Source organism: Lytechinus pictus, chromosome 10 (genome assembly GCF_037042905.1).
Source record: "Lytechinus pictus isolate F3 Inbred chromosome 10, Lp3.0, whole genome shotgun sequence".
Classification (NCBI taxonomy): domain Eukaryota; kingdom Metazoa; phylum Echinodermata; class Echinoidea; order Temnopleuroida; family Toxopneustidae; genus Lytechinus; species Lytechinus pictus.
In genome coordinates, this window is record NC_087254.1 from 22,857,238 (window position 1) to 22,881,058 (window position 23,821).

At 38.2% G+C, this 23,821-nt stretch overlaps 2 protein-coding genes across 3 annotated transcripts in view; one reads left to right on the forward strand and one right to left on the reverse strand.

Annotated features, from left to right (window-relative positions):
• Positions 1-871: 871 nt before the first annotated feature.
• Positions 872-15,306, reverse strand: LOC129270342 (TNF receptor-associated factor 6-like). Its single transcript, XM_064105595.1, has 8 exons — positions 14,571-15,306; positions 14,198-14,255; positions 12,054-12,152; positions 11,490-11,648; positions 10,867-10,944; positions 10,219-10,305; positions 3,453-3,625; positions 872-2,959 (listed from the first exon to the last, which is right to left on the reverse strand). Exons 1-8 carry the CDS (start codon positions 14,954-14,956, stop codon positions 2,446-2,448), a joined length of 1,554 nt encoding a protein of 517 aa, XP_063961665.1. The 5' UTR covers positions 14,957-15,306; the 3' UTR covers positions 872-2,445.
• Positions 15,307-16,599: 1,293 nt separating this feature from the next.
• Positions 16,600-23,821, forward strand: part of LOC129269309 (RING finger protein unkempt homolog) — a 28,840-nt gene continuing 21,618 nt past the window's right edge. The window contains exons 1-4 of one of the 2 annotated variants that reach the window (XM_054906802.2): positions 16,600-16,782; positions 16,886-17,095; positions 21,325-21,692; positions 22,804-22,939. In XM_054906802.2, the coding sequence (XP_054762777.1) occupies positions 16,709-16,782; positions 16,886-17,095; positions 21,325-21,692; positions 22,804-22,939 (788 nt within the window). In that variant the 5' untranslated portion in view covers positions 16,600-16,708. The remainder of the gene's footprint in view (positions 16,783-16,885; positions 17,096-21,324; positions 21,693-22,803; positions 22,940-23,821) is intronic. The other variant, XM_054906803.2, reaches the window with a different exon arrangement.

A 23,821-nucleotide genomic window follows, 5' to 3' on the forward strand; every position in this document is an offset into this window, starting at 1 on the left:
CAGATATGGATGGGGCTCGGTAGACCCCCTTCTGAATCTGCCACGGGTGACGAGGCGAGGAGGGGGGCCTGCCCTCTCTTCCTCAAACAATTTCAATATTTTGTGAAATGATTTGCGACAACACGAATCATGCGCTGGGTCAAGTGAATAGAGATGGATTTATTTTTGTCAGTGTCGTATTTTACATAACTTAAGTGAGAATGTTTTCTCCACTCCCCCATAAACATAAACACACCGCGTTCTAAATTTGTCAGAAATGAAATTGACAATTTCTGGAGTGATTTTTATTTTGTTGCTTGTAATCTCACCTGGAGATAGTTTTTATTATTATCGTGCTTTTTTTTTGGGGGGGGGGGTTGTCAGCAATTTTATTACAATCCCCCTTACCCAGCCTCTGGAATTTGGGCCTATAGCTTGCTTCACATTTGATGAAAGAAAATGATCGATAATGCACCGAGGTTAACAGAATGCAAGTTTTTAGTCCTCTTGAAATTATTTGGTAATTAATAGTTGGCGTTCCTCCTCTTTTGGAATTGAAAAAAGAAATAAGCCCCCTTTTTTGGGGGGGGGGGGGTGAAACCCTTTTTTCTTGACAGATTGTGAGAGAAATTGTGACGGTGAGATAATCTTTCGCTATTTTTCTAGTGACAAATAATAACGAAATTATTAATTTCATGTGCCCATGTAATACACCTTACTATAGTTGTGAATTGCTTCCCTTCCCCCCCCCCCCCTTTTTTTGTCCAAAATTACCGGGGGAAGTCTTGTCTGTTCTCTTTAATATTAGTAATGTCGTATGATTCAGATGCCCTGTGTATACTGTTTATAATAATAATATGTAGACACCATGTAAAAAAGACTAGTCATCATATTTTATCTTTTTTTAACATCTATATATCCTTTTAATATCATAACATGAAAATGGCTAAAATACAATTGAATACATAAAATAATATCAGTCCAAAGACAGGAAAGAAAGTAACTGATAAAAATATTCACATGTCTTGATAAGATTTATCCTAATGAAAGTAAAATTTTCACCATAAACTAGCTATGAATTTGTAGGCATGCTATGATATCATGATAGTTGTTATGCCGAATGAAAAAGCCGGGTGAAAGCCTTCTGACATTCATAAATATTGTCTCGCATTTCGTATTAAAAAAGAAATAATTTTGCAACACAGCTGAAATTGTTATCAGTTGTATATCACTCTACATGACGAGTTTTTAGAGATCTAATATAAGTAAAGCTGTGAAAAAGAAAACATTTTGGATCATGAAGGTATACTCCCTAAGGAATGCACCGGAACCACTGAATATCTGAAATACTAGTAGAATGACAGATACCAAACAATAGATGGCGCACTGACTTGCAGCTCTGGTGCTTTCAATCAGCTGGGATGTTTCACAGGGAATTATTCTTGTACCCCGTCTTAAATGGTTGCATGGAGAAAGCGTCACATACATGATATGGGCAAAGTAATTACGAGCAAAAAATAATTACATTAATCTACGAGTTAATCTACGAGTATTTTCAAGAATTCCGTAATTCAGCTGGATGAATACAAAAATGTAATTTCTTCGAATTCTAAAATTACTGGCAAGTTATTCTTGAAGATATCGTGATTATCGGACGCAGTGTGCGAGTGATTGAGCTAATAAAATGAATATTGCACTTGACTTTGGAGCATCTAAATTTGAATTGTACGATGCTTCCGATGGTTGATGCCAAATAGTGGCGAGTAAAACGTACCGTATTTAATAGTTTATATGGAAATTGAGTTATACTCAGCAATATATGTTTATGGCACATAAAGACAATTCGGGGCAATGTGGTTTCAGAAACTATACATATTGGTCGTTGAACACATGACAAGTCCTCTTACTGACTTTTATTCATTTGTATTTGTATATAAAAATCTCAACAATATCAACAACTTTGTACAGTAAGATAGATAACACAAATTAACACAAGCATTACGAAGGAATAAAACCACACGCCCTAACACAGTTATAAATACAAAATGTAGAACTTACAGGATATAGGAAACTACATAGAAAACATCTAAGGCACATTATAAGAATAAATATTTGTAATTTTATTGCGACGGTAAAAATCAATAAACATATACAATTAATTAAAGAAGGCGTTGGAATATACAAAAAATAGCATCTATAACCACACCTATGTCCTCCATCAAATAGATAAATAAGTGACCATGAGATATGTCACGTAGGCCCTAGAAGCTCTGGTGTGATCCTCTACTTTCCTATGTGGTGTGGGATGTACTGATGGAAGGACGCTCACAGAAGCCCAGATGAACAACATCTCTGTCTTGCAGAATCAAGTGGTAAGAGCATGGAGCTACTTAGTAGCTCCATGGTAAGAGCGTTTGTCTTCATGAACTGCAGTCTAGATCTGCAAGGTGTTCTAGGAGTGCTCTGCTATGTGGTGTGGGATGGAGGTAGGGTAGTCACACGAGCCCGGATGAACAACGTCCCTGCATTGCAGAATCGACCATTGATAAGAGTGTCCGTCTTCATGAACTGCAGCCTACCACGACGTTGCATGGTGCTCTGGACCTCATGAGGGCGTGGCATCTTATGGCAAGTGATGTTGGTGTTGAGGTGATTCTCACAGTCCACCTGGTCAAAGAGCATCAGGGTACAAACGGCACTGAACGGGAAGTACAGGTTCATGTCGTTCTCTCCTTTGCATAACATGATAAAGATGGACGTGTAGGAATCTGAGCGTGTCACATGACCCCTCAATTCAAGGCAGAGGCGGAGCTTGTATCCAGCGGGGGAAGTGTAGAAAGGTGGACTCAGAAGTGGTGCACTAAAGTCACGTGAGCATATTTGGATTTTCCAGTTGAGTTGGCCCGTGTAATTGGTATTCTTCATAATTGACAGGTCGCCCTTTAAACTGCTTACCTCTCTTGAAAGCTCTCTTATTTTCCTGTTGATAAACCAAATGCCGTATAAATCACGTTGTACCATATAGAACAGAATAAAGACGCGAGAGAGTATTTTCATCGTGTACCAAGCGGAAGCGGGATTTATATTAAGTTTACTGGCAGTACAGCAATATGTCAATTTCCCACTCAATTAGTCACATTCTTTAACATGCCCTACAGAAGTGTAATAGGTGATCTCTCTGCTCCATAGATGTAATTTTCACAAGAACATTGTACATAACACATCCACGTTTTCTCTATTCTCGGACTTACAGAAGAATTGCTTAAACTATTTGTGAGTAACCTTCGGTCAATACTTAAGTACAAACGATTGAATTTTACCAATAATTAACTGCAATTATTGGCAAAGTTGCAAAACATTACCTTGCAAAAAATATCTTCATCAGCCAGGGTTAGTGTTACCATATTCACAAGCTGCTCGTAATCAACTGCTTATGCAGAATAAAAAAAGTATATAGAAGGGGGTTGACAAACCTGTCAGCATCTCCATTCTGTCCGACCAACCGGGAGGAAGATTCTTGTAGCTCATGTATAGTGGAAGCCTGTTCCTGGATAAGCTGTGTCTGTGTCGTGCAGTGAGCTAACAGGAGATCTAGGTGTAGACCTTGTGATTCCTGACTGTGCAGCTGAAGATCACATCGTCGAACCTGTAATACAGAAAGGTTACAGATGATTGAATCATAAATTGCTCTCGGTCAAATGATTGGCTTGTCAGATAGGTTGTCATTGGGTGTTAATTTATAAGGATTGTGTCTATTGAAGTTCATATTTGGCTGCTAAATTTAGGGTAATTTATGATAGTTATCAACCCAAATGCCTGACTAAATGACGAGATACATAAAATATTTATTAAGGTGCCGACGTGTTTGCTGGATTAAAAAGTTAGAATTGACGTAGAAAAGGTAAGGGTCAAATCGGGTAATAGATAATTAGAAGAGTCGTGTATTGGAATCGATGGCGTCATGGTGCCGATTTGGCTGCCAACTCAAATGTTAAATTTGAATAATGAGATATGATATAACCTGGCCAAGAGACGTCTCACTCTGGACATGTTGGGCAAGTGTCGGATTGGGTGTCGAATCAAGTGTGCCGAGGTTGATGATCGAGTGATGAGTTTGGTGCTGGATAGAATGCCGAATTATTTAACCAGTTGAGTGTTGATTTTGGTATCGAATTTAATTTGGTGCCGAATTAAATTACTCGTGAGTATTGAGTTTGGTGTGAAATTGGATGCCAAAAAAGATGACGAGTGAGTGATGAGTTTGGTGTGATATTGGATGCCGAAAAGGGCGAGGAGTGGGTGGCGAGTTTGTTGTAGAATTTGATGCCTAATTAGATGACGAATGAGTGACGAAATTGGTATGATATTGGGTGCCGAATCAGATGACGAGTGAGTGATGAGTTTGGTGTGATATTGGATGCCGAAAAGGGCGAGGAGTGGGTGACGAGTTTGTCGTAGAATTTGATGCCTAATTAGATGACGAATGAGTGATGAAATTGGTGTGATATTGGACACCGAAAAGGGCGAGAAGTGGGTGACGAGTTTGTTGTAGAATTGGATGCCGAATTAGATGAAGAGTGACGAAATTGGTGTGATATTGGGTACCGAATCAGTTAACGAGTTGACGAGTGAGTGGTGAGTTTGTTGTGGAATTCGGTACCGAATTGGATTAAGAGTGATGAGTTTGATCTGGTGTGATAATGGATGCCGAATTAGATGACAGGTGAGTGATGAGTATGGTGTGATATTGGGTGCCGAATTAGATAGGTAAATGATGGGTTTGGTGTGATATTATGCCGAATTAGCTGACGAGTGATGAGGTTGATGTGATATTGGATGACAAATCAGATGACGAGTGAATGGTGAGTTTGGTGTGACATTGGTTGCTGAATTATGGACGAGTTAGTGATGAGGTTGATGTGATATTGGGTGCCAAATTAGATGACGAGTATTGAGTTTAGTTTGATATTGGGTGCCAAATTAGATGACGAGTGAGGGACGATATTGATGTGCCATTGGGTGCCGAATTATGGACGAGTGAGTGGTGAGGTTGATGTGATTCTGGGTGCCGAATCAGATGACGAGTGGGTGTTGAGTTTAGTATAATATTGGGTGCCGAATTAGATGACGAGTGAGTGTTGAGTTTGGTGTGACATTGGGTGCCGAATAAGATAACGAGCACTGATTTTGTGTGATTTTGGGTGTCGAATTAGATAACGAGCATTGAGTTTGTGTGATATTGGGTGTCGAATTAGATGACGAATGAGGAATGAGTTTGATGTGATATTGGGTGTCGAATTAGATAACGAGCATTGAGTTTGTGTGATATTGGGTGCCGAATCAGATGACGAGTGAAGTGGGTTTGGTGTGACATTGGGTGCCGAAGTAGGGACAAGTTAGTGGTGAGATTGATGTGATATTGGGTGCCGAATCAGATGACGAATGAGGGCTGAGTTTGATGTGACACTGGGTGCCGTATTAGATGACGAGTATTGAGTTTGATATGATATGATATTGGGTGCCGAATAATTGATACCGCATTAGATACCGAATGTTATAGAGTGCGTCCCAGAAAAAAAGGAAACCGAGATTTCCATGTCTTTTTTTTTCTTCAAAGGAAAATTAACCATGATGTTTCACTTACATCATCGCATGATTTAATTAATCCTCTATATTTTGATACCTAATATAAGACGAACACTTCACGCATTAATGAGCAAGACGAAGTTGAAATTTTAATGTCAAAGTCAGATTGCGCAGAAAAGTTGAAGATCGGTTCGTGATACGGTGACCGTGCTTATTCGATGACTGACTCATAAACATTTCTTTTGTATTCTTTGTTAAATTTCTCTCACTGATCCCCGACATTAGAGTGGATTTAGATTCACACGTGAGTTTCTGCGCAAATCATTTCCGACATGCTTCAATATTTGTTTGTAATCCGCCACGCGCAAACGATTTGCTAAGATGTTGGTCCCATATTAAGGCGACTGCACACCTTACGACTGGTCGGCGACTCGATTTCAGAATAAGATGTAGTAGAATTTGATGCTAATATTGAGACTTGGAATATCTTACTGTGTAATGTTCTAAATCATCGTACGAATACCTATGTTCAAATCTGTGACTATGCTATCATCCTCCTTAGAATAAAAGCGAATTTAATATCTAGTCGTAATGACGTCATAGCAGTCGTACGGTTGACTACGATTTGAAACTAATCTGGCCTTTACTCAAAAATAAAAGCTTGCAATCTTTCAAAATGGTTATATTAGTATTCTTTCAATTAATTTTAACCTCAAATAAAATGATACGTTCCATTCACATTGTCAGAAAATAAGCAAAATGCGATTTGTTCCAAAATCGGATCGCGAACAGTAGTAAGGTGTGCGGTGGCCTTAAAGATGAGATTCCATTCTTACCATAAATATCAAATTTATTGTAAACGCATATCTAATATCTGTGAAATTTGTCTCTGAAATCGGGTTTCTTTTTTTTTGTGGGACGCACTGTATATGAGAAGAAGTGTAAAAGAAATTACATGTATATTCAGTCATTTAGTTATTTTTTTTTCTCTAGGTAAGTTCATTGCATAATAAGAATAATCCAGAATGACTCAGTTAAGCTTTGTTAGGCATGCACATTTAATGAGGCAGAGCTATGATTGGTATTTCTGAAATGTACAAAGGCAGCCAGTAGGTGAAAAGTACAATAGGCTTAGCTATGTTGTTTACATTGCTTATTTCACTGAGATCATTCAAGAGTCTTCTGAAATTGGACTGCTCTAGAAATTGGCAGAATGTTCTTTTTAAAGACAATACTACCCAGCATAGAGGAAATTTATAAATATAAGCTGGCAGTTTCTTCAAGATCATCATGATATCATATCAGAACTCAGGGTTTCACAACAGACTTTATGTCAGAGTATAGTTTATTTCCATTTGTAATACAACGTTTATCTTCTGTGGAATTCTTTTGCACACCATCAATGAACTGTTTGCAGTTATTTTGAGAGAGAAATTCGCAGTTCTCATCAAGATTATACTCCTTTTCTAAAGAACATTTGTCGACCCATGGACTGCTGAAATCGACTCTTTATCATCACCAACTTCGTATTGTCTTCACGGACATTTCAAGTCACTACAGTGACTCTAATCATCCATCGCATTTCAACATCAATTTCATCATCGCCAGCATTGTGAGTGATGAGGTTGGTGTAGTAATTGGTGCCAAATTAGATGACGAGTCAGCATCAAGTTTTAAACGATATTGGGTGCCGAATTAGATGGCAAGTGGGTGATGATTTTGTTGTGTTGTGGAATATACAGATACTCTTTAGTTCTTAAGCCAGGGTTACACCATAGCCGAATTCTCCTGAATAAATTCGGACCGATTCTGCCAGAATATGGCCTGCTTTGGATGGATTCGGTGGTTTCGGAATCTATTTGTCTCTGATTCGGGGAGCTCCCCGAATAGAGACGAATGACTCCGGAAAAGATCCCGATTCAGCGCAGAATCGCCAAGAATTCACCCGAATCAATTTTGGTCATCCTGAATAAAGCCGAATGCCACCCAAATAGTGGCAAGAATCGAGACAAAGGTGCCCAGAATCGAGACGAATGTGACCCGATTGCTCCGATTACCAAAATGTTGACCCGAATCGGAAAGAATATGGCTAGAAGCGCCGAGCTCGGAACTGTTTAATACGCTCCGAATGATACGAATAGGTCCGAATCTGCCCAGAATACTCCGAATGCCTCCCTTAATCCAACCGAATGTCATCCGAATACATCCCAAATATGGCCCGAATGAAATTTCTTGTGGTCACATTCAAAAGTATTTTGGAGGGCATTTGGCTGGTTTTGAACATTTCAAAACGAGCCGAATTCCTCCGTGAAAGTTCCCAAATCCCTTCCGAATTTCCTCGCATTCGCGGATTGAGAACATAATACTCCCAAAACCACCGAATACGAGTATTCGGATTGATCAGAAACGCATAGGTCCCGAATAGGTCCAAAATCAGAGCATAATAGCCAAGAATTGACCACCCAGAATATTTCAAATGCCTCCCAGAATCCAACCGAATTCCATTCGAATGAAATTTGTTGTGGCCATTCGGGAGTGTTTTGGAGGGTGTTCGGCTGGTTTTGAACATTTCAAAATGAGCCGAATCCTTGCACGAATGGTCCCGATTCCCTCCCGAATTTTCTGGCATTCGGGGAGGGAAAACAGAATACTCCAGAATTCCCCAGAATACGTGTACTCTGATTCGGGGAGCTCCCCGAATCAGATACGAATAGGTTCCGAATCCACAGAATCAATTCAATTCAATTTTTGTTTATTTCATTCTCAACAGAACAAAGTAAAGTGTTCGAAAATAATTACAATGACATTTGCAAATAAAACTTAAATAAACAATATAAATTGAGGCATGTACAATATATATTTGTCCACGAATAAAACAAAACAAAGTATTATATATATAAGCAAATTTTATAAAGATTATAAAGATCTGAAAAAATAGAGGGATCTACTAAATAGCAAATGCTTGTAGTGTGTGGACTATCTAAATATTTATTGTAGAACTGCCAACGAAGACGGACACAGAGGTGACAGAACAGAGAACAGCAATATAATTTAAAAAAACAAAGAACAAGAAAAAAAGGGAAACACACACGAGGGATATGTAAATCCATTCGAGTCAGGCCATATTCTGGCAGAATTGGCCCTAATTTATTCGGGAGAAATCGGTTCTAGTGTAACCCTGGCTTTAGGTTATAATTTGTCTACAAAAACTTGTGTTGTGTAAACTTTTTTTTTATTATCATTTATATCATTGTATATCATTATAAATGTATGAAATTATTGTTCTGTTGGAAATCGAATGAAATTTGAATTTGAATTAGATGACGATTGAGTGATTAGTATGTTGTGGAAATGGGTGTCGAATTAGATAACGAATGATGAGTTTGGTGTGCTGTTGGGTACCAAATTTTATGACAAGTGTTTAGTTTGGTGTGATATATGAATGCCAAATTTTTAGGCGTATTTAGTTTGGTGTAGAATTTAGTGCCAAATTTGATGGCGAGTGTAATTTAGTTTGGTGTGGAATAGGGTGTCGAATAAGTTGACAAGTTTTAAATCTGGTGTGAAATTGGGTGTCAAATTAGATGAAGAGTGTTTAGTTTGGTGTAGAATTGGGTGTTGAATTAGATGGCGATTTAGTTGATATGGAATTGGGTCACGGTGATGAATTATGATTTGAGTTTGGTATATGGAATTGAGTGATGAATTAGAAAACGAGTGAATTTGTATTTCATATCGTATTGGATGCCGAATTATAAGTACACAGTGTCGGCGTTGACATGGTTGAGAGTTGAATTGCGAGCTTATAATGAGTGCCTAGTTGTAAGATCATATTTATAATTTGATGCTGATAGATAGAGATAGATTGCGTGCACAGCAGTTCTAAGACAAGAAAATATATGCATATCCATACCGTTTATTACCATATTTTGCATAAGTTTAAGACCACCGGAATTTCTTTTAGTATAGTACAGGGACGCGGAACGGTTTTGAAAGTGGGGGGAGGGGGGGGGGCTGCCCATGCAAAAAAATCACAATCAGATGGTAATTTTACGTTTTGTATACGGTTTTGGGAAAAAAAAGTGTGTGCCCCCCTCCCGTTAATTCCGCGGCCCCTGTAGTACATGTAATAACTGTAACAGTTTCAATAAAACTGTCCTAATAACATTTGTTGGTGTTAATTTTATTTAAAAGGTTAAACGGAAATTATAGTTGAAACTTGAAAGCAATTGTAAAATAGCCTGACAAATCCTTTTATTTTCAAAGTATTTTACTTCAAAACGTTTTTTTTTTTCAATATTACTATTTTTACAGAATGCTACAATTATATTCATGGTCTATACACACAAATTTTCAGGTGATCTAAAAATTTGGCAAATGATGTTTATATATCACATATTGTGCTCTTTGCCACTTCTGCATTCGAATCCTTCGCAATTGTTAACGTTCCTCGTTACCTTTAAAGTTAAGTACTAAAATGCAATATCAATTAGAGAGAAAGAGAGGGGAGGGATGAGAGGGAAAGAGAGAGGGAGAGAGAGAGGGGGGGAGGGGAGGGGAGGAGTTAGGAAAGACAGATAGTATAAGAGGGAGTGTGAGAAGTGAGAGAGGGGAGTGAAATGACAAGACACCGGAAGACTGTAGAAATTGTACCTGTGCATGACATCCCATTGCGCCAAATTTGCAAGGAACCATAGATTTAGGACAGTCGCCATCTTTGTGATCCGTGTGCTTCGGCATCTGTGGAACAAAGTGATACCATAAGATATAAGGTCAAGGAAATCTCACTTTCATTTTTACATTTGAGTTAAGATCTTTAAGGAGTTAAACAGTTGTTAATCAAGTTCTTGGTATCTTTTACTATATGTATTATTTGTATTTTATAATCAGATGTTGAAATAAATTTGAAGTGAAATTGAATTGATACAAAAAATGATTAAAATATGAAAATTGAACACTTTTTTTCAGGTCTCGCACCAGTCTGTATTCTGGCGCAACCCATAATGACTTGTTAAAGAGTTCTCATAAATTTGAGGGGGGGAATCATTTCGTTCATTCGCAAACCCTACAATAGATGTTTTGGTATTTATAAATTTTGTTTTCATTAGTTATCTCAATAAATAGACCATGGTATGATAAATCGAATTTGAGATTCTTCAAAGCCATTCCTTTTAATTGCATGTAAAGAACATAATAACAACCTCGCTTAAAAAGGGACAGCCAATGCATGCGGGAGCGGATACTGTTGTTTTGTATGGGGGATAAATGTTTGGCAATAATTCAAGAATGTAATATACTCACATCCTCTCTTATGATGTTGGCCTTCCCACACAAGGGACAATCTATGGCATATCTTGGACATAACAGCTGTTGATGTTGCTGAGAGAAATTCGAAAGGAAATAAAAAAAGCTTCATCATCATAAAACCAGGGGATGGGTATACACGGTATAAACTACGGAGTTAAAAACAACGGTTGGTGTTGTGAGATGATCGCATCCTCAGGTGTTAGTAAAAATACACCATATAGAGTTTAAATATAGCACCAATTAGTCTTGATTTAATAAAACTGAGTTGTGACAACGCACGTGGATGCATTGAAAAACAACCCACCATGAATTCAAATAATTTCATAATTCAATGAATTAAAATGATTTCTTTTAAAAGTTGCCGATTATCGACTCGCTCGATCATTTTGCTCGCTCGTTGGTTTTCTAAAACAATGTGCCAATGATGATGATGATGATGATGGTGTTGGTGGTGGTGGTGGGGGGTGATGATGATGATGACGGCGATGACGATGATGGTAATGATGATGATGATGATGAAGATGATGATAATGGTGATGATGATGATGACGATGATGAAGATTATTAACAACATATGTGAATAATATGCCCGAAGTAGATATTTTTGAAATGCTTACACTGAGTGATTTGAATGCCACGCTTTGCTGGCAGAATGTACATTCTACCAATCTTGAAGGACAGTTCATCTTATGCTCCTCTGTCTCCTTTCTCTTATGATGTGTGAGGCATCCATTGGAACATGGTATCATCGCATGGGGACAATCACGGATGTGCTCCTGAATCATTAAATATACATCAAACAATTTTATTTGTGATGAAACTCAATTTAATTTGAAAGGGCAAATTCAATCGGACAGTCATCTGGCAATTCTTTACGGGGTAGCCACATCAGTCGTTTGTACATCAACCATCCAGATCCAGAAATTAAAAACGAGGATCCATGTCAACTAAAGTGTCTACCAGACACTTCATGAAATAAGTATATATTCACTTCTCGTACTTGTTCGTTCTTCATCATTACCCTTCATCCCTAAAGTAAGCAGTGTGTTGCATGCAATCAGAAGTAAAGCACACACAATTACACGAACGAATTAAATAAAAGGAAAGAAATAAAAAGACGTTGATTTTATGTAACTAAAATTGTCAATATTTGCAATTTTGAAATAAAACCCCAAACTAACCTCCAATAATCGAAGTTCTCCTTTCCATTCACAGTCTACATTAGCGCAGAGTACTATCAATGATAACACCTCTCTCTTCATTGCAATATCTTCAAACACCTGAAGAATTAAATTTAAAAAAAACTAGGGGATAATGATAATATTTTTGGCACTGGATACGTTGGCTATAACTTTCTTTTATAATACATGAGTTAAGAAACTTTGAGGGTGGAAATTTATAATGTCTTGCTAGCTAGTAGATGGATTCGAACATCGGACCTCAGACCACAGCACAGGACATGTTCACTGTAATCCACAGATGACCTTGGATGGGATTTTACGAGTGCACTCATCAATTTTTTGTCTCACCTGCATAGCAGAGTGAGACTATAGGCGCCGCTTTTCCGACGGCGACGGCGGCGGCGGCGACGGCGACGGCGGCGTCAACACCAAATCTTAACCTGAGGTTAAGTTTTTGAAATGACAGCATAACTTAGAAAGTATATGGACCTAGTTCATGAAACTTGGCCATAAGGTTAATCAAGTATTACTGAACATCCTGCCTGAGTTTCATGTCACATGACCAAGGTCAAAGGTCATTTAGGGTCAATGAACTTAGACCATGTTGGGGGAATCAACATCAAAATCTTAACCTAAGGTTAAGTTTTTGAAATGTCACCATAAATTAGAAAATATATGGACCTAGTTCATGAAACTTATACATAAGGTTAATCAAGTATCACTGAACATCCTGCATGAGTTTCACGACACATGACCAAGGTCAAAGGTCATTTAGGGTCAATGAACTTTGGCCGAATTGGGGGTATCTGTTGAATTACCATCATAACTTTGAAAGTTTATGGATCTGATTCATGAAACTTGGACATAATAGTAATCAAGTATTACTGAACATCCTGTGCAAGTTTCAGGTCACATGATCAAGGTCAAAGGTCATTTAGGGTCAATGAACTTTGGCCAAATTGGGGTATTTGTTGAATTACAGCCATAAATTTGAAAGTGTGTTGGTCTAGTTCATAAAACTTGGACATAAGAGTAATCAAGTATCACTGAACATCCTGTGCGAGTTTCAGGTCACATGATCAAGGTCAAAGGTCATGTAAGGTCAAAGAACTTTGGCCACGTTGGGGGTATTTGTTGAATTGCCATCATATCTCTATAAGTGTATTGGTCTAATTCATAAAACGTGGAAATACGAGTAACCAAGTATCACTGAACATCTTGTGCGAGTTATAGTAGTTTTCAAAATCAGCACTGCTGCTATATTGAATCGCGTGATGCAGGTGAGACGGCCAGAGGCATTCCACTTGTTATACTTTGATAACCGTTTCTTAGTATAAAAGGTGAATAAGAACTGTAGGGCGGTGCCCTTCCCACCAGGATTTATCATTCTTTTGCGGAGGATATGGTAAGGGTTGTAATGGACCATGGCCACATGCATCGGAAGGGGGGGGGGGGTTGCAGGGGGAAGTTGCTCCACAAAAAGTTTGAAAACAAAATAAACAAAATTGCACACGAAATCCTTTAATTTCACTTTAGGAAGAGCAAAAGCACCCTAACGACAAGCTCGGTCGCTTTGCTATTTCGCTTTTGAGTTCTTCAGATATTTTCACATGTCTTGTTCCCCCGAAAAAAATTATGCGTTCGACCATGTGCATGATTTGATTTATTAACATGAATATGAAAAAATGTTCTTAAGATCCTAAATTAACAAGGACAGAAATGGTAATAAAGTGACTGGAATCAGGAGGAGGAGGAGGGGAGGAGGAGGGGAGGAGGAGGGGAGGAGGAGGAGGAGGAGGAGAAGAAGAAGAATAAGAAGAAGGAGGAGGAGGAGGTAGAAGAATGAGAAGGAAAAAGAAGAAGAAGAAGAAGAAGAAGGAAGAAGAAGAAGAAGAAGAAGAAGAAGAAAAAGAAAAAGAAGAAGCTAGAAGAAGGAGGAGGAGGAGAAGGAGGAGGAAGAAGAAGGAAGAAGGAGGAGGAGAAGTAAATTGGGAAATGAGGAAGAAGAAGAAAATGAAGAAGAAGATGATGAAGAAGAAGATGATGAATGAGAAGGTGACGAAGGGGGTTGAGGATGAGAAGCTATAATGCGACGAGGAGGAGGAGAAAGGGGGTCGGGGATAAAGACTAAAATATATACTTACTTCACTGCGGACATCAAAGAATAATTTATCCAGAGGGCATTTGGCCACATTCCCCGGTCTAGAAAAAGTAGAGACCAGTATTAAACTTTTAGAAAATCAAAGAAAAAAAATAACGGTTATGTTCCTTAAGAAACATATATGACTTTTCCCATGACTACGTAAGTTATAGAGTATCAGTATTCAATGCAATACCCATGCCAGTCGAATGTTCAAAGCATTTTCATAACATCGTTTAATTTCTTACCGGCATTGGTGTCAATACATTTTCCGAAAGTCGACAATATCTGAGTGGAATTACCCTGTACGAGTTTCTTTTTAAAAGCCCTTTTGTAAGTCTTGAGATAGAATATAATACTTGAAGGGAACTTCTTACCCACTTGCCAGCGTCAAACACACTTTGCAAAACCTGTGCCCACATTTCGTTTGCAGAGGGTCACGGAGCGCCGACAGACAGACAGGACATACATATTTCTTGTCCAGCGGGGATTCGAACTGAGCCTCGTATCCACAAACTGCTGGTGACTCTGAACCGTCCGTGGTCGGGGAGACGGCTGCAGCTACTGCTGTCGTTGCACCAGTATCGTATGTCTCTTCTGCCCCGACTGCACTTTCTTCTTCCAACGCCATGACTTCTTCTGTTATTGAAAAAGTGTCGGTAGGACCCCGCCCAAAACCGCCGCCGAATCTTTGATCTCTGCGTTCCCGCCGACTATCGTATCGGTCGAAGAATCCACGATTTTGACGACGAGTCACAGGCATTTTGAATTGGTATTTTTCTTCTCCAGAAGCAATGCAACATCAAACTCTTAGAGCATTTGAAAGATGACGATGAAGTACAAACCACCGAAATACTCGCTTCTCTAGCTCGTGAACAATTCACTCAATCACCCGGCTCAATCATTTCGGGTTCTTTGAAAAGAGGGAGTAATAGCTAATTCACCATGCTGTTCGAAGGCACCATGCGAGCAAACTATGTCAGGCATGTGCTTAACTGGATTTTTCTTACAAACTGAAAGACAAAAGATTCATGCCTGACTAGCTACAGGCTCATACCATTTTCAAAGGAAATGTGCTTTTGTATCACTGCCATTTGTCGGGTGAATAGGTGCGAATGGGGGGGGGGGGGGGTAGAGTGCATTGCACTGCCACCACGCTATAGGCATTTTTTGTGTGTCTATCGATTTCTCTGTTCATTCATCAGCATGTTTGGAAGCGTTCGGTAGCATTGGAAGAAATCCGATTGATTGATAACATCGCAATGATTTGTTAGCACGTAAAAATAAAACAATTGTGGATGCCGCCGGATAGTACAATACCAGTACTATCACCTAATTATCTAACAAAATTATTTAAAACTAAATCCAAAGTCATACATGTACGAACACATTTTGCATCATTAGTAAAACGACCATCGGCAAGAAATTGAATGTTAGAAATCGATATTTTTTAACTTCTAAAAAGATAAAATTGTAAACTCCAGCTGGTAAAAGCCTTGAATTTCCGAGCACCATTTTCTGTAGTCTTGTTTATAGTTATAGAATGACTCCGGAACCCGGGGGGGGGGCACTCGACCAAAAAAGTGGTAGGGGTGTGCCGCGGGCGAGGCAAAAAACGGGGGCCTTGGAGCGGGCTTATTGTAAAAAGGAGGGTCCTCGGAACGGGCTTCGGAACTACAAATGTTTGTGAAAAGGGGGTCCTCGGAACGGATCTCCGTATCTCTGTGAGTGCGTATGCATCCCTATGGAACGGGCAATCGTGCATGACGCAGCTAGCGCGGCCTACGCCGGGTGCGCTCGCGCTTAGGCGATGGTCGAAAAGCGCTCTACGGCCGCTTTTCACCAAAATTGTAGCAGATCAATGCGACCGGAACGGCGTAACGAAAAATATGCGAAGCTTTGGAGCTGATTTCTTTCTTCTTTTTTCTCGATAAGAAGGAAATGCTATGCCTTGGAGCGGCTTTCTTTGTTCTTTTTCTCAATAAGACAAAAATGCTATGCCTTGGAACGGAAATTTGAGTGTAAAAATGGGGGTCCCCTCCGCGGCACATACCCACTATGCATTATATACTGAGTGCCCCCCCCCCCCCCCGGGCTCCGGAATTGGATCGCGAGGACAGGCCTGTATAATAATATGTGGCGTGCCATATCGTGAGTTTGTGAGTAATCAAACTGCCTTTGCCTGGCGAAACCTTGGCCAGTCAAGTATAAAATGTTTAGAATTATTTATTTTGTGTTTGGTCAAGAGTTTTTGAGATTTGAATTAATCGCAATTAAAAGTTATTTGTCGTTTGTTTTGGTAAACAAATGCACGTGTGTATCGCTCAGCTGTTTTGCCAAAATACGTGACGTCAGGGGGAAGCCCAGGTCATGTGACTTCATTCACTGGCTGAGGATTTTGACGTCAGAGTGAAGCTGATTGGCTTTGCAAAGAAGAGGTTTTCGCGCGGGCTAAATTCCCATCGTATGTGCGTACGTGCGGCGTGCACGTACAATAACAGCTAAAGTTATCAAAATGCCGTCCGAGCAGCAGAAGACTTCGGCTAATCAAGTCGTTTCTGCTCAACCAGAAAAACCTTTTCACTATACGTGAGTATACGAATACTGTGATTAATACATTCTGCTTCATTCTATGATTGTTTCAAAATATTTCCATGTTGTCTTCATGATGTTTTTTCGCTTTACTTTTCAGTTACCTGAAGGAGTTTCGTACACAACAATGCCAGGATTTCTTGCAACACAAGTGTCCAAATCATCGACCTTTTACTTGTTTTCAATGGCATTTTCTTAATCAACGAAGAAGGAGACCGATACGAAAACGTGATGGAACATTTAATTATAGCCCGGATATATATTGCTCCAAGTATGACGAAACTTCAGGCCTTTGTGAAGACAGAGATGAGTGAGTATTGCCATTGTTTTTGTCCCGGAGTTGAGAGATAGCTCAGCTGTAGTGCGTTAATGACGCCATGTTTGTTATTGCCGATACGCAAAAAACTTGTTGACATAATTTGACAGAAATTTGCACTCGAGTAGTTCAAGCGACAAGAAGAAAGCATCGATGTATTGCATACCAACTTATGTTAAATTTACCACAGACTATTTTGATATTGTTAAAATCATGTGTTATTGGGTTAAAACGGCAAAATCTGTCGCTGCTGCAATGTAGTTACATCCAAACAATTCACAATGTGCTATTGCAAATGTAGTGGATTCATATTTGGGCGCGCTCCCGCACGTTTAATTGCGTGCCTTGTTTTGTTCGGAGCGTGACGGCCGAATGGGACGGGCACGGCATGCAATCATCCCAGGCAAGTGATAAGGGTCAGCTCGGCCCGGACCAGTAATCTGTCATGATTGGGGAATTGGGGTTTCATGTTTCTGAGCAGAACTCCATCCAAATCTAACCATTTGATAGTGCAAAAGGTAGTGAACATCTGACTGTGATTTGCAATACTAGGCCCGGCCCTGGCCCTGCACATGCAGAATGCCCAATTCCAACAACCACCCTAGTATAACGTTAGTGTTTTAAAACAAACAGCACCTGAGCATAGCCAGGTTTGTGTAACTATTGGTAATTATGTTTTTCAAATGGATAGCAGCCTTTTAATCAAATGAGAATGTTTATGCCAAATAAATGTATTATTCTTGCTATTTAATTAATTTTGAAGGGAGATCCAAACAAAATATTTAGAAAAGGAAGTTTAAAAAAATGAATGAAGCAGAAAAAAAAAATATTGTTTGTTGCATGTTTGTGATGTTAAGCCCCCATCACACTTATTCCGAATCAAGCAGAATTGGCCTGAATGAAAGGACTATTGTTTGACAACCAGTTGGTCATTTAAATCTACTTTGAACACCGTTCGAAAATATTCCTCAAATGTTTTGAACATGACCAAAACCTTCGGGACGGCCAAAAGAAATGACAAAAATATTTCGAATGCACTCAGAATGCAGTCAGGATATTTAGAATGCCCCTAGAATGTCCGAGAACGTAGCACGAATTATCAATCTGACTCCATTGCGGTTCATTTTGACTAGTGTATGATGATACACCTGGTCAATTTACTGAATTTCAACTCCAGTTTGGTGTGAAGAATTGTGAAGTTCCTCCCAAAAATTTCTAGATTTTTTGAATATTTTTTTCTTTCCAGCTTCTGCTTGATTCCTGCTGATTCCAAATAAGTGTGATGGGGGCTTTAGATTTTGACAACTTTTCCAAAAAATCATTCAGAATAATGTTTAAATTTTATACAGAAGTATGCTACATCTACATGTACATGTAGACCTATAATGATGATTGGTATGTGTTATATTTATTACCAATTGGTACAAGAATGTACTGTGCTTAAACTGTAAAAGCGCTGTTTAAAAATCAAGCACGTTGTTTAAGCCCATCAATCTTATAATTATTGTTTAAAGTTTTTAAACAACTGTTTAAATTTAAAAAAAAAAGTTTAAATAACTTGTTACAGTGACAGGCTTAAACAATGTGCTATATTTTTTTACTGTGTAGGCACTTGAAGAAATACCACAAACTCCTGAAATTAAAGAACACTACAAATGACAAAAAATGTCCTTTTTCAAACTTATATACATGTAGCATTCCTATTATATATTTTTTTGCTTTACTGTACGATGTAGGTTGGATTATACTAAAATGATTCTAAAGGCCTGCATTTAGCATTCACCTAATTATCTGACTTGCTTTAAAAGATATTCATACCTGTACATATAATCTGTTTCTGTATTTGCGTTGATAGACTGTTATACTCTGAAGTATGGCCAGTGATTGCTTTTGCGTAAAAATGATTGAAGTGTAAAGCCTACTGTAGTAAATTGTACTGGGTGTTGTGGCGTGCGCCTGTAATCCAAGCTATGTGGAGAAGTTACAAATTGATGCAGAGGTGTGAGCCCTGGTCAAGTCTTTCGGATGGTGACGTTAAAGGTTGGTCCCAGACTCAAAATACACACATACACACACACACTCAAATCCAAAAATGTCATCCATAATGAAACAATTACAGTACATGTGTGTTTACATTCTAAGACCAAAAGCTTCTGTCTCTGTAGTACTGTACATTGGCTCTTCCGCTGAACTCCTTTGGCTCCACTTACAATGTAAACAAGTGTTTTAAAAATGTATAAAAACTCCTCCAAACAGACAGATTTCAGCTGTCTCATTCTAAGTATGCATTTTAAGCACTTTCTCTGCAAATTAGTACAAGGTAGTTTGAACTTTTCAGTATAATGTATTGTATACATGTAAATGTATTTCTATCGAAGAAAATGATATAATCTACAATGCTACATAATGCATATAGAGTTTGTATATACTAGACTAGTGTTATTTAACAGTATCAACGAAGAAGGAAAGATGTATTGTACATATCTGGTGTGTATATTTGAAAAATCTAAGGGGGGGGGGCAAAGGTGAAAAAAATTTATCCACAGATGGCAAGCAATTCATTGCTTCAAAAATTACTATTGGTATTTATACCAAATTATTACAAACATTCCAAATCAAATGTATGGGAAAAGAAATCTTGTTGTTCTGAAACTTCTGTGACAAATCTAATCTCCCAGAAGAAAGTTTCTCCATGTGATAAGGTCAGTTTTAATATTCAAGATTTTAGCAAAATGTTTTAGAAACAAACATAATATGACAAAGCTACAAAGTACATGTAAAGTACATCGTACAGTAACAGACAGCAAAATATTTCAATTATGTTTCTGTATCTGCACACAATTACAGTATACTGTACGGTACATGTAGTTCTTGACTCAAGGAAAGATCGGGAACTTTTATGTTGATGAGTTGAGCTTGAGCATATAAAGTGAAACCCTTCATGAATACAGTACACTCTGTTGAAGTTGATATTAAGTCAAATAATTGCCTTCATGTTATGTAAATTATCAAATTATTATCTCAGACCAGAATTAAATAGCTTAGTCAAATACATGTTCATGTATATTTCTGTGGTCTCAAAAGATGCGACTTACATGTACATGTGTAGGTTATCCAGGTCCCTGTTGCATAAAAGTTACTCTTTTCAATCCAATGCTAATCAGCCAATGAGAATCAATGATTTCAGGGAAGAAACCATTGGATTACCATTGCCATCCAATGGTACAAAAGTATGTAACTACCATGGTAACGATGTTCAGCAGCCAATCAAAATCAAAGATTCCATGCAAGTTACCATTGTATGGCAAAGTTACCATTTGCTACAGCCCAAAAAAAGCCCAAAATTGATCAATTGATTGTGAAATTGCACCAGGGCCCTGTTCATGGTTGCCAACCATTCAGTTTTTAACGAATTGGTCCCGTTTTTTAAAGTTTTTATATCCCTAAAAAGACATAACGTTCCGACGTGGGGATTTTGGGACATTTGGCTTTTCATACTCGCATGGGTCCGAGTTGCGCTGAATGGGTTTCTGTTGCATGAAAGTTACCATTATGGTAAATTTGCCATCCAATAATGGTACATGTACATGTAACTTGCATGGAATCCTTGATTTTGATTGGCTGTTCACATGTACATGTACATGTAGTTAAATGTACCATTGGATGGCAGAGTTAACTTCCATGCAACAGGACCCAGAAAATTTGTGATTGATTGCAAATGTTTTCTTGCAACACTTCCTATGTCTTATCTGATCGCCAGGGGCACTGGAAATTTTTTTTTTTTTCGTGTTATGCGTTTCCCTCTATTCCCCCTATTTCATAGAAAAATCTACATACTGTATATACACGTAGGTGACATAAGCTATTGACAGTACCACAATTTTTTTTAGCCCCTGTGAGCATGTGATGTTGCCTCCTCAATCCAGCATTGCTCCTGGCGTGCCTTATGTATTATCGATACATACAGTGTATTGTGACAGTTCATGGACATTCATATATTTTAGCCTGTTGCTACAAAATTTCACAACACTCTTTGGCTGAACTTTTTACATTTTATGATGAATGCATGTGGTGTATGCACAATTTTTTTTTGTGAGAAAAAATGTTATAATAAAAAAAATTGCATTGTAGCCAAGTAGGAAGAACTCAACTGTACTTTAAGAGTGATGTTTTTATCATTTATTTCCTGTGGTAATGTTGCATTTTTTCATTTGTATCTGAAGGTGCCCCTACCTTCACCGAAATACAGGAGATACAGAGAGAAGGTACCACTTGAGATACTACAAGACAGGAACCTGTGTTCATGAGACCGATGCCAGAGGACACTGTGTCAAGAACGGTCCTCACTGTGCATTTGCACATGGCCCTCATGACCTACGACAGCCTGTCTATGACATCCGGGAGATGGCCCAGACAAAGGCTCCAGGACAGGGGGTTCCTTCGGTGTTGCCTCCAGAGTGCACGACGCTGTCAAGTGACTTAGGATCCCTAACGGCTAATCTCATCACCACACAGGCTCCTTCAGTAGCACCTCCTGCTGTATCAACAGACAAGGATAAAACAATGTATGTAGATGATCCTAGATGGCAAGGTGAGTTGATTGATTGTAATCAGGGAATAGATCCTCAACTCCAGGGCTTACATTAATCCAAGGCCATGGCTATTGAATGTCCTTTTTATTGGCTTCAATAGTACCGTTCTCATTATTATTGGCCTTGAAGAATTGTTGTGCCCTTGTAAATTATTTGTTTATTTGTGTTAGAAATGAGGCCCAAAGGAAAGTGATCTTACCCCCAATATATGTAAATTGAAGGACTGCATCATTAAAATCCCAATTAATTGTTTCATTTGGTGCATACAAATAACTGAAGCAGTAAAAGATTACCTAAAAATCTTAATAGAAGTGCCAGAGAGAGATACTGATAAATAGAAGAAAAAAAAGGATCTTGAATTGAATATTTTTACGGGAAAGGGATAGTCTTTTTGAGGAAAGAAGAGAAATTTGCTCTTAAAAGTGATTAGAATGTGTGACATATTGAAGCGACAGGGATGGGTTTTTCTTGAGTCATTCAAGAGACTATAACTTATCACCCTGTGTGTCTGTAGGAACGAAATGATGATTCATGAATGAGTGTATTAATTTGAAGAAAACAAATGAGGGAATTGATTAATGAACAAATACATGAAAGAGTTTGTTGATGTCAGTTAATAATGAAGATGAGAATGGCGCTGGTTGTGATCATGTGCCGTTTATGATTTTGTGAGATTTCCTTTGATGTACATGTACATGTATACATGTAAGCCTAAGCCGTTAAAGATTAATTCTATACAGGATCACATAAGTGATAAAGCAACAAATTATTTTAGCAGATACATGTGATGTACATGTATGTCAAAGTAATCATTTACAGTAAATTTGGAATAAAAATCTCTTTAAAAATTCAAAACACATGTACATGTAGCTCAAGATTCATCAAAATTCATTGTTTATGGAGTGTATATTTGTGTGTACATGTACAGTGTACTTCCTATTCTAGTACGCAATTGCTTTCTATTTTTTCATAGAAAGCCAGTCACTTTCCAGGTGCTTTTAGGTGGCAAGAGTTCCATTGTATAATCGATCTCATCGTAATATTGATTTTATATCTTTGTGATTTTACCAATGACCCCTGATTATATCTCATCCCTTGCTCTTTGTCTAGATACAAACTTTGTATTAGCCAATTACAAAACAGAACCTTGTAACAAACCCCCTCGGCTATGTCGTCAAGGTTACGCATGTCCTAGATATCACAATGCCAGGGATAGGAGGAGAAATCCACGCAAATGCAAATATAGGTGAGAAAATATTGCTTGTTTGTGATGTACATTGATCAACTTAATCCCTTAGGCCCGTATTCTGAAATTTGGTTTAACTTAAACTCAGGTTTAAAGTTGTGGTTTAAGTATGGATAGCCAATTGTTACATAAATCACTAACAGTAGAGATATCATATTTCAGTTTATTTGGCTCTCAAATCATTCATGATTGTCTAGAAAGTATAAATAGATGATTGTCTTCACCATTGAAGAATCAGGAAAGAGCACAGTAAATATGAGAAATATACAACTTTATAAAAATTTTGACACTTTTGGCTTCCAATAATTTTAGCACAGAGTTAGACCATGGTCTAAGTTGAACCTGACTTCAGAATACGGGCCTTAGAGACTGAGCGTACATTTATGCATGCTGGAGTCTATGGAAAACATGTGTTATATAGCAAAATTATTGAGTCTGCAATGGGTTAAAAGTTGAAAATAAGGTAAACATCATCAGCTACATGTACATGTAAATGGCTTTGCATTGATAAGAAAAGTAATTTGAATTTGTACTTTGTCATGAAAAATATTCATGTATGCACATCAGGGCTGAGTCTTGATGTTGATTTTGTTTTTAACTATTTTTTAAAGAATGGGCACTTGCAATTCTACATGTACTTTGTCAAAAAAATTGTCAGAATGGATTGCTGCCTGTATTCATTTCAACGGAAAATGTATAGAAACTATGTTTTTTTGATATTTGGAACCCAGAGATTAAGTTGTAAACTTGTTAAATTGATCAGTTTACTCAAGAAATGGCATGAATACATGGGTTTACACAAGGTTTGCCTTCATACATGTAGTTGGAAGCTTAATTACATTCTTTGAAGAAAATACTTGAATAATCTTTATTTGTTGAAGG

Coding starts and splice junctions, on each gene's coding strand:
- LOC129270342 (XM_064105595.1), bottom strand. CDS start 14,956: ATGCCTGTGACTCGTCGTCAAAATCGTGGATTCTTCGACCGATACGAT. Junction 14,256..14,570: donor TGTTTGACGCTGGCAAGTGG/GTAAGAAGTTCC, acceptor TACTTTTTCTAG/ACCGGGGAATGTGGCCAAAT. Junction 10,945..11,489: donor TGGCATTCAAATCACTCAGT/GTAAGCATTTCA, acceptor AATTTCTCTCAG/CAACATCAACAGCTGTTATG.